Source organism: Primulina huaijiensis, chromosome 6 (assembly GCF_012295235.1).
Source record: "Primulina huaijiensis isolate GDHJ02 chromosome 6, ASM1229523v2, whole genome shotgun sequence".
Lineage (NCBI taxonomy): Eukaryota > Viridiplantae > Streptophyta > Magnoliopsida > Lamiales > Gesneriaceae > Primulina > Primulina huaijiensis.
Window position 1 is genome coordinate 14,755,262 of NC_133311.1, and position 12,000 is coordinate 14,767,261.

At 29.9% G+C, this 12,000-nt stretch overlaps 1 protein-coding gene across 1 annotated transcript; it reads left to right on the forward strand.

Moving 5' to 3' along the window:
* Positions 1–4,365: 4,365 nt before the first annotated feature.
* Positions 4,366–11,393, forward strand: LOC140979308 (aspartic proteinase 36-like). Its single transcript, XM_073444653.1, has 10 exons — positions 4,366–4,698; positions 6,829–6,958; positions 7,253–7,500; positions 7,986–8,213; positions 9,233–9,395; positions 9,489–9,562; positions 9,893–9,989; positions 10,110–10,164; positions 10,587–10,658; positions 11,142–11,393. Exons 1-10 carry the CDS (start codon positions 4,460–4,462, stop codon positions 11,312–11,314), a joined length of 1,479 nt encoding a protein of 492 aa, XP_073300754.1. The 5' UTR covers positions 4,366–4,459; the 3' UTR covers positions 11,315–11,393.
* The last annotated feature ends 607 nt before the right edge of the window (positions 11,394–12,000 follow it).

Genomic DNA, 12,000 nt, shown 5'->3' on the forward strand with positions numbered 1-12,000 from the left:
AGCGGGTCCTGGTATCTAACGAGTTTTAACAAACCCGCCCCTATGTACATATTGATAATAATATATTTATATTTTATTAAATGATTAATGTACTAATTCTTAACTTTTAATTCAAAATATTTTTGTATCTTTGTTGTTAACTTATTATTAAAAGTTATGTTTTAATGTAATTCATATGTATTAGTTTTTTTTTACTTCTTTTTTTTTATTGTGTATTTACTAGAAATAAAATCGTGTATAATGGTTAACAGGTTTTTGGGTCCAATCAGGTTTGACCCGTCGGGTTTTGGATTAAGGCGGGCTAAAATAGGAAAAAAAATCCTCATGAATTTATTATATCCAAATTACTCAACAATTTATTTTCAAAATAAGATCTCACAACTTATAAATTCCTAGAATAATTTTTACGATACAAAAACTTATAAATTGTTTACAATAAATTTAACGTAACACAATTTTAGTCTGTTTCGGAAAAAATAAATTTAGATACTTTAGCATAGGATTTAGAAAAGAAATTATCCTATCCAACGTTAAGTTTGATGGCCGGCTTTCGGTAAATCCAACTTGCATTCCTATGTATGAGTTGTATTTTATGGCTCATTCGGAGCAAACAATTGAATAATTTACCTAGATGCTGAACTTTAAAATAATAAATATAATGGCTGAATTATTAAATATATTATTATTTTAATTGAATTCTATAACAAAACTTCAAAATTTCATTTGAAATCGTGTTTGATAAAAATTAGCAAAATCGTTCTGTTAGTTGCCAATTTTAGTTTGGTCATCCAATTAAAGGCAAAAACTTGTGTGAGACGGTCTCACGGGTCGTATTTTGTGAGACAGATCTCTTATTTGGGTTATCCATGAAAAAGTATTACTTTTTATGCTAAGAGTGAAAGGGGATCAATTAAGGTGCCCGAATGCGCAAAGGAAGTTTCAAAATTAGTTTTTCAAGGCAAAAATCGAGCACCTCATGTACTAGTGTGTAGCAAATACAAAAACACGAAAATATGTCATATATAAGGTGTTTAGAATTTTTACCTATCAATCTCTTGAGATTGATAATGGCTCCAACTAAGGTTTAAACACCTTAGCTCTTGAATGGCAAGACTATCTTCAAGCTTTCCTTTGAGCACTACTTGCTCAAAAATTAAGCCCACCACCAACAAGCTAGAACCCTTCTTATTTTACACTAGAAAAATATGAGGATTTTTCTTTGAGAAGTGTAGGGAATCTTCAACAATTGAAGAAAGAAAAATTGAGAGAAAGTGACTTGAAAATTTTGGCCATAGCATGTAGTAGTGGAGGGAAGGATGAGTTGTCTTGGTTGTGTAAAAAGCTAAAACCACTTTTAGCATGCCAAGCCTTGGACATTGAAAAAGTATCCTCCAACTCTTCACCTCCCATGCATGCAATTATATTTGGGTTTATAACAATTATAAAGCCCATGGACTTTTATTTAAATATCTCAAACACATTTGAGACCATTTAAACTTTACTTGATTTTACTCAAGTCCACTAGTTGAATAATTATTTCCTATTGGGCTCTACATGACCCAATATCATCTAATTAATTCAACATTTGAATTAATTTAATTATTTGGAATCTACTAGGCCCACTAGTGTTTAATTAATTCAACACTTGAATTAATTTAATTTTGTCCATAATAATGTTTATGAAAATCACAATTTTCAAATACATTATTTATTTGACCAAATTTTAATTTAGAAACACTTCCTAAAATTAAAAGTTACATTCTCCTCATAGAAGTCATACTTCTATTTTTCCTTACGCTTATAAACTCCTTTATAAGCCGTTCAACACATTGAACTATTTTTCTTCTCAACGGGATCTAGAAAGCTAGTACTTGTGTAGCCCTCAATGGTTCATTGATACAACTAGCCGTGGGTTCACATCTCCATGTGATTCAGACTAAACATGTCCTTATACGAGCATACCCCAACTCAAGTCTGATAGTACCCAACCAATCATGTTAAACGCTTAGCAGCATCGCTTACATGATTCCCTAGGTATCAAATGATAGTTCCTGCAAGAACCATTCAATTATGGTTAGCGTACAGTACGGTCCCCTTCAACTCATATATCCCGACCGATTCGACAACCATGGANTGTCATATGCAATTGTTTTAGTCCAATCTCTGGATGGGCCATTTGTGAGATGGATTTAACGGGTTCGGTGGGCCCTGTCCGATTGGGTGATGGGCTTGCCTGGAATTATGGATGATACTACAAAAGTGTATTTTCTTTTCTTTTGTTTATATAACGTAGAATAAAAGTTGTGTAAGTATTTCCAATTTATCTAAAAGAAAAAAGTTCGAACTTCAACCTGAGGTATTGAATATTGACAATAGTCGATCAATGGGGTAGATAATAGTCGATCATTTTTCTTATTCAGTTATCAATTGATTGAATTATTACAGGGTACACTAAATAAAAAATAATGATATCAGCTGGCAATTTTGTCTTAAAAAATGATATAGTTGAAGGTATACTAATACGAGCATCTTAGCCAAAATAAAAGGTCATTCCATGGCTCCTTAGTAAACATCATAGGGCAGAAACTTGTGTGAGACTGTCTCACGGGTCGTATTTTGTAAGACAGATCTCTTATTTGGGTCATTCATGAAAAAATATTATTTTCTATGCTAAAAGTATTACTTTTTATTGTGAATATCGGTAGAGTTGACCCGTCTCACAGATAAAGATTCGTGAGACCGTCTCACAAAAGCCCTACTCATAGTTAAAATTTGATCTTAATCCAATAATTCTTTTTTTTTTTTAAATATATACTTTAATTTCTTTTCTCGTTAGAATCCTAATACAGCTACGACATTCTTTAACATATTATTAGATATTGCTGACATCTTCGGTACCATATAAGCACTTTGATAAAAAATAATAATAATAATAAAATAAAAATAAAAAAAGAGACCAAAACGGTGGGAAAAAAATCGACTTATTAAGCCAATACGATATTCTAATCTAACTATTTAAAAGACGAAACTCAAAATACGGTAATTTTTGGGATGATTTTGTAATATTTTTATTAGATAATACATCATATGTGAAGCAAACAAAGTACAATACCACAATTAAAATAATAATACGTGTTCTCAAAATTTAGTCTATAAGGAGAAAACAATGGAGAATCTTCATTCCTTATAGAATATTTATTCACAAAAAATTTAGTGAGACGATCTTACAAGTCAATTTTGTGAGACATATATCTTATTTAGGTTATCAATGAAAAAAATTACTTATTATTGTGAATATAGATATAATTGATCAGTCTCACGGATAAAGATCCGTGATATCGTAACACAAAAGACCTACTAATATTTATTTGAAATATGTTTATCTATACTGCCTCCACCTAATAATACTTCTAAGAGTAGGGTAGTTTACGGATTCCTAACTTATGCTGAAAAGCCTAAATCTTTCCGCCGACATAGAGAATAAATGAATCGATATTAACAGGCTGTAATTCCGATATTAAAATCTTATCTATTTTATATTGTTAACTAAAATCTCTTCTCCTCTTAGGGCATCGAAATTAGAGCTGTTAGAATCAGTCGGTATGTCATTTGGTCGGGTTGAAAAATTGTCAATTCAACTTGCCTATTTAGCATTGTAGAACGGACCGAATCGTCAATTTTTAGTTATATTTAGTGGGTTGAGGCAGGCTGATCTGCAACCTTTCACAACCTAGCTACCATTTGGCGATAGAATGTGAGACGTATAATAAAAGGCATAAGAAGTTGAAATACGAGGATAAATGAGAATGGTAGAACAATGTATTGTCGAACATTGATGGTGGGATAAATTTTAAGGATTAGATTACAAAAAATTGGAACGAGCTTTTGGCTTATGACTAGTTTCTTCGTGAATGAATCAAACAAGAGATGTCTAGAGATTTATCAACTCATTCTTGTCTTGAATGGAACACCAAAAACAATTTTTTTTTGTTCAGTAATTTTTTCTATTTTGAGTTTTGATACAGTAACTTTTCAAATTTTGGTTTTTGTGCGCTAACTTTGATCTTTGTTTTTTTTTTGGATTTTGGTTCTGTTTAATACAGTGCTAATGTCACGTCTGCAATTGAACTAAATAGCCAAAAAACAAAAGTTATTGTAAAAAATAATTTTAAACATTTAATAGACTAAAACCTAGTAACCTTTTAAATTTAAATATATAAAATAATTTTAACTCATTAATATGTTTGAATTTTTCTTAGCTTTTGTAGAGCTCTAGCTATAATTTCCCCTCTAACACTGTCCGTCCATAACTAATATAAATACAATCAGAACCCAGAATCCATGCAATTACCTCTTCTTGTCTCTCAAATCAAAATCGTAATATGCTGATGATTTTGTAATATTATAATAATCTGCTAGTAAGCGTAAAAGAAAAGAAAAAACAAGAAATTTTCAAGAAATGTTAGCCTTAAATATCCCCGCGGCGTTCATGGTGGTGGTGGCAGTGATGGTGGCGGAGGCCGCCGCCGGGAAGAGCATGTTGTTGTCTCTGGAGAGAAGGAACGACGAAGGAATGGAACTGATTCGACTGAGAGCGCGTGATCAACTCAGGCATGGGAGATTACTGAAGGATCAGATCAACTCTTCGGGGATCGTAGACTTCCCCGTCCAGGGAACCTATAATCCTTATCTTGTTGGGTAAAGAAATCTAATCACATATTTTGTGTTATTTTTCTTTTGTTTGTTAATTAATATAATTTTTGTTTGCTGAAATTGTTGGAAAAATGGGTTGTGTAGCAATTTAGAATCGATAAATAAGTCGAACAAATCGGTTAATGAGAGAAATCTATATCGTGAATAGATTTTCGCAGTAAAATTATTTTTGATTATCAACTAAGGTGAAATGAATAATAAATTAATTGNAAGAAAAAAATAAAATTACAAGAATTCACACGAATTTGTGCTATTCATTCGCACGGACTAATTACCCTGTGAACTGACGGGAAATGGTGCATAGAACCCACTTCTATTTGCATTTGCTTATTATTTTTTTCACCCATTCCTCTCTAATTTAGTTCGACATGCAAATATTTTGAACATTTACTCTTAAATCTGAGTTTGCATGATATAAACTTTTGAATTTTAATTTTCTAAGTTTGTATGCTTAAAATTCAAACTTTTGAATTAATTCTGAGAACTTTCTTCTGGTTTTGGATTTTTTTTTACATAATTGTGTTTAAATCAAAGTTTTGCAAGAAATAAAATCTTAGAATTTGGATTTTTAAGTTTTTAACGCTTAGAATTCGATATTGAAAAGTTTGTACAACAAATTAATAGCATTCTAACTATTTTTAAGTTCATGTAACTTTTAAATTTGTAGTAATATTATTTTAAAGTTGATAGTAATTATCTTTCGAACATATTATAAATAATCATGAGTACCGTGATGAGACAATAAACTCAATAATCAAACTTTTGCCTCGATTATTTTTCCCATATATAACCATTTTTTGTTCACCGGCATAAAGCCTATATATTCCTAAGACCTAAGCATGATATTATTTTATCCATCGAAAAAAATTTACAAAAATGCAAATTGATTTTAATATTTTTATTCTTATATGATAAGGATATTCTCTGGTAGAAAACATGATATATAAGATGTGGAAAAAAAAAAAATCGGTCTGCAGTTCGGCCTACACAGGCATTTAAATTTTTTTTTTTTTTGGCTAAAGTAGTTAAATTTTTGTTTTAATATGTAGCTTAATAGGTTCTTGCTATATATTTATGTTATTTTCTGTGTGTTTTAACACAATTTATTTTACTTAGTAAAATTTTATAATGCCAATTGATTATATTAAGGATAGTTTTCACTTAGAAAAATTAATATGTATATTAGATATATTAATGAATATCTTGCTCAATAGCTCCTATGGGCAGCGCCTCATTTGTAGGCTGCCAAACAAAGACATTGCTTTAACTCAAATTAATTGTATCCTATTTGTTACAAAAAATGTCAAATTTTTAGCATATCAATAGAGATTATGACTTGAAGTCGATTTGGTACAAAAGCCTCAAATTTGAGACATCGACGATATCCTAAGTTCGAGACTCAAATGTAACAATTCTCTTTCCCAACAGAAAAATAATAATAGATGATTAATCTAAATTATTTTCATAAAAGATATAGTAATAGTTTAGTAGACATGTATGTATATTTTTATCTATTCTTTTGGTGTCACACGAAGAACTAAATTTTCAGATATTTTTATTATAATCTCTTGATATACATTTTATTCCTAAAATCAATTTTTATTTCAATGAATATATAATCCATTAAAATTTGATTTTTTAGAATTCCTATATTTAAATTGGATATATGTAACACGTATTCATCGTTATATATAAGCAATAGATTTTTTAATGGTATGTAAGTTGTAACTCTCTAAGTGTAGGTTTGAATCAGGTGATTAAAATTCATGGATTTGAAATGACATGACATGACGTCTAAGAAATAAATTTTAAATAAGGAAAATAGTCAATTTAGACTTCGAAATTGTTTTTTTTTTTTTTTTGGTTTTCATGAGAATGACGATATGACGTTGAACATGTTAATAATGTCTAGTGTAACGTCAGTAATTACAAAACCAAATTGAATATTTTCCCTTTAAAATTTAATTTAAAAAAATTACATGGGGCCAATATTTGTTTAGGCCTAATACAAATAGCTGAATGCATTTTTTTTTAAAAAAATGATGAAATTTAGAATTATAATTTCTTATAGATTTTCTATTTTGTCCCCCTTTCTAATATAATTCAATTTTGTAGGCTATATTACACAAGAATTCAATTGGGCAGTCCCCCTCGAGAATTCTACGTACAGATCGATACTGGGAGTGATGTGCTGTGGATTGGTTGTGAGACTTGTTTGGGTTGCCCCTTAACCACTAGCCTCAATGTGATTTTCCCCCTTCCATCTGTTAAATTATTTTTTTTTTGTTTTTTCAATATTTATTTTTTCTAATAAGCTATACATATATACACACATATATATGTATATGTATATATATAGTTTTGATATGCTGCACACCTACCGTGCACACTTATGTGAGTACCGTTGAGGTGTCACTCACCTATTGGTAATTTGAACTTCTTCAAAGCGAACATCTTAATTTATTTTCAATAAAAGCTTTTCTGATTTTATATAAAAATATAAACAGTTATGAGACTTATATTTTCTATGTTTGAACAGATTGAGCTCGAGCTTTACAATCCATCAGAATCGACGACATCTTCTCAAATATCTTGCTCAGATTCAAGATGTACTATGGGTTTCGCATCTTCTGATTCGAGCTGCTCGATTAGCAACGGCTGCATATACGATTTCCATTACGGGGATGGGAGTGGGACGTCGGGATATTATGTATCAGACTTGCTGAATTTGGACATTATCTTGGGGAACTCGGAGACTTCGAGTTCCTCCGCCAATGTTGTTTTCGGGTGAGTTCTGATCCTTCATGTAATGTTCATGTGTTATATATAACTAATTCAGGCAGCCTTCCGTATGTAGAACTACGTATTTCTATGGTCCATTCGGTTTGTAAGCATTGTCCTAGGTGTATGTGTACTGTGCTTTTTTTTTTTTTGGGCTAAAAAGAAGACAATGTCCGTTCAGTTTCTAAAAATGTTATGAATCAAAATAAATGGTTTTTAAGTCATATATTAGGAAAATCATGAAAACTTCCCCGTAAAATCGTGGATTTTTTTTTACTTTTAGTCTATTTTCCTGACGTGTCAAATATTGCTGATGTGACAAATAGATACCGTCGAAATGACAACGGATATTTTTTATTTGTAAAACGATTAAGACAAGAATTTGATTGTTTAGATTACTCACAAAACGAAAAGTCAAAACAGACCAACTTACAGGATTACTTTTACAATTTTTTCGTTATATATCTAACTAACCTCGTTATTACGGGCAGATGTAGCAGGTTAGAGACGGGTGATCTTACGAGTACTGATAGAGCCATAGACGGCATATTCGGATTTGGGCAAGCAAGTTTATCAGTGATCTCGCAGCTTTCTTCGCAAGGAATCACTCCCCATGCGTTCTCTCATTGCCTGAATGGAGGCAATAGCGGCGGCGGTATCCTGGTGCTTGGCCAAGTTGTCGATCCAAATATGGTCTATACGCCCATTGTCCCCTCGCAGTACGTATAACCACTTCAATCATGAGTCTGATTTTCTTATTTAAATTCTGGGGATTTACAATTTTGGGTTTTTTTTTAATTTTTGGAACATTGCATTTTTTGTTAATATTTTCATCAATTTGCGATTTTTTATCATCTATATTGTCAAATTTCAGTCTTAGTCCGTTACATATTTTTGTCTTTTCAGTAATTTTATTCATTTTTTCAACGTGACACTGATTGTGACACCAATGAAATGCAGACGTGTGTAGTGTCACACCATCGCTCATGATAGAAAATGACTAAAATTGCCAATAATTAGAAGATGCAGGACTAACACTTAAATTTGATCATATAGCTGACCAAAATCGTAAAAAAACAAATATGCAACACCAAAAATGTAATTTTATCCATTATATATAAATATATATTTATATTGTTGAGTCTATGCTACATCGAGAGTAGATTTCCCGGTTTTTGTTTTGTATAAGATGATCGGTCGATCATCTCACTTACAAACAAAAATGTGGATCAATCAATATTTTTTATTTTGCTGTGAGATGATCGATATATCATCTTATACAAACACACCGAGAGTAAAACTCCCGATGTAGTATAGATTCACCTTATATATATAATATTATTTGCTTACATTATGCATGAGCATTCTAACTCCGTACAATTAATTCATTGAAGCAATAAAATAAGAATGAGAATTTAAATTAAACTTGATTTATTGTGTAGGACAGTAAAGTTTGATCGAGTCCACAATAGATAATTTGGATGAATGTAGATTTATATGTCAAATATATATTATCATCGTACTTTAATTTCTTGGAAAACAAATTTTATGTGGGAAATATTAATGGTGAAACAAAGGATACAGAAAATTCACCAAATGATTTCTTGGAATGCTTCTTCTCAGAAATCATAATAAATCGTTGTATCTCGAGAAACAAATTGTCATTATAGACACGAAACATTAAACATGACATGCCATTTGCATCTTTAACATGTTATTTCCGTGTCCTAATTTTCAGGCCACACTACAACGTAAATCTACAAAGTATTTCTGTAGACGGGAAGATATTATCCATCGATCCATCAGTCTTCGCGACTACGGACGACGGGGGTACAATAGTCGATTCAGGAACAACTCTGGCATATTTCCCCCAAGAAGCGTATAATACCTTTGTTCAAGCGGTGAGTGATACGAAAACGCGATTTTTAAATCGATACACATCAAAACTTATAAATTTTGGAACAAATGAATTGAAATACTATCATGTTTCGCAGATTACGGAGTCTGTTTCACAATCTGTGCAACCCTTTATTTACAAGGGAAACCAGTGCTACATAACTAATTCCAGGTTTTTTTTCTAAATATTTTACCACATTATGATAACTGCTAAAAACTATGGACTCGGTTATATTTTCGGTATTTTTGGAATTTAATTTCAAAAATTTATTGGAAAATGAAATATATGTATGATTATATTTTTACAAAATAATAAAATTTACTAATAAAAGCCAAAGAATATAATTTTGTCTCCCGGATGATTTTTTAAATTATGCATCAGATATGCATTTTTTTTTTAAAAAAATAAAATGTTATATAAGTTAAAATTATATTCATTTAAATTATGATGTTGCACATTTTTTTAGTTATATATGATTCATTTAATTTAATTTTTTTCCAGTGTCTTGGAAATATTCCCTCCCGTTGCTTTAAACTTTGGTGGTGATGTATCAATGAAGCTAACACCAATCAATTATCTTTTACAAGAAAAATCTACAGTAAGAATATATTTTATATTAATTTTTTCTTTTATTTTATTACTTTTTTCTTTTATTTATTTAAGTATAATATTGTATGAACACAATATGACTTGCTTTAAACTACTCGTGACGGGCGAGGTGTGGTGCATTGGAATTCAACCAGTTTCGGGTCAAGGATTTACAATCTTAGGAGGTATGTATTTTTTATATTCAACGTAACGCAGTTACATATTTTGGGAAAAATTATGATCAAACGAATCGGATCGGTTTTCGATGTTTCTGTTTATAGAAGAGGCCCGAAATTATCTCGATATTTATGCCTCTCAAATGTTAAATTGCATTTTTAGTCGTGTATCTTTAAAATTTAGTCAGTTTTCCACTAAAGTATTAACGTCACCACATACGCTTAGCATTATTCGATATCATGTCTGTATTATATGTCACAAAATCTTTACTGGAAAAAATATGCAAAAGAAACATAGTTATTGCACAAAGACAAAAAAAAATGTGACTAACTAAAATTCATAATCAAAATTAGGACAATTTTCATATATTATTTTTCTTGTATCAGTGTTGGATTTAGATCAGTATTTATTTTTCTTCTCCTTTTGACAGATATTATTCTGCAAAACAAGATTGTTGTGTATGATTTAACTCATCAAAAAATTGGATGGATGGATTACAATTGTAAGTTTTATACCACTCACTGCGATTTTATAATGAATGATGTTATTGGTACTCATTTTTTTTATAAGTAAGTCTTTTGTGAGACGGGTCAATCCGATCTATACCAGAAATTAAAAGTAATATTTTTTTGCATAAAAAATAGTAATTTTCTTTTCATAAGTCGAGTCAGATATGAGATAATTTCTATCGGACGTTGAAATCCAGGCCAAAACATGCAAAATCATGCTAATATAAATTTTTGACAAATTAGATAACTTAAATCTATATAAACCAACATACATGACGAGTTTTACAAACACATGTATCACATTAAAATAAAAATCCTATGAAACCAGCTGATCCGTCAATTTCTTGAGACAGATATCCAACTCGATTCATGAAAAAATATTACGTTTTATGTTAAAAGTATTATTTTTCGTCGGAGATATACAAGTAGACTGTTACTCTAACGTTAATATCTTATAAAAGATTTATGTTTTGTAGGTTCATCGTCCGTGAATGTGTCAACTATAAATGGTACATATGAACTGATTAACGAAGGACAAGCTGGAAATAACAATGGAAATGGATATAACAACTCGGCTTGTCACAAGTTAACACAAAATTCCTCTATATTATTCCTCATATCATTATTTGTTATTTTAACAATTATTTAGCATTATTTGGACATGTATTTATATTCCTTAGTACCATTCTCCATTTTATTGCAATAAAATTTTTTTTTTGTATGCTAAAATTGTCATAAAATCATGACATCAACTCATATATAGAGTAAAATATTTCTAATTTTAAATTATTCACAAATCACTAGCAATACCCCATAATTTTGTAAAAATTAAAATTTGGGTTACAAAAATAATATTTGAATTTCATTTAGAAGTCAACAAACAACTTAAAATTTTCATCATTTCACATTAAAATAACTTTATTTTTCTTTATAAGAATTACCAATAATGATGAATATTTTCGAGTTCATTATTGGTAACAAACTAATTCAAAGCTACACTAATTATCTAAGTGATTAGAGTGCATTTTCTGCATTTTGTTCAACACCCTTGTATTTTTTAATAAAAAAAGTTATAGTATAAATAGACAATATATCCTTCATTGATTACTCTATCCGTTTTTAAAAATATTGTCTTAAATTTTATTATACAAAATTTCCAATTTAATTAAAACTGATTAATATTATTTAAATGTATAAAAAAATTAACATTAAGAAATATTTATAAAAGTAAATGCTATTTCAATTTCATTTTATAGTCATGTGTGTATATATGATTGTCATGAAATTCTTAAAGAAAGTATCTAACAAGGAAATATAATTAGTTAGAAATGAAAT

Excerpts from the sequence above, each read along its gene's own strand:
- LOC140979308 (XM_073444653.1), top strand. The coding sequence starts at position 4,460 with ATGTTAGCCTTAAATATCCCCGCGGCGTTCATGGTGGTGGTGGCAGTG. Across the intron at positions 4,699-6,828 it reads TATAATCCTTATCTTGTTGG|GCTATATTACACAAGAATTC; the intron begins GTAAAGAAATCT and ends TCAATTTTGTAG. Across the intron at positions 10,659-11,141 it reads TGGATGGATGGATTACAATT|GTTCATCGTCCGTGAATGTG; the intron begins GTAAGTTTTATA and ends TATGTTTTGTAG.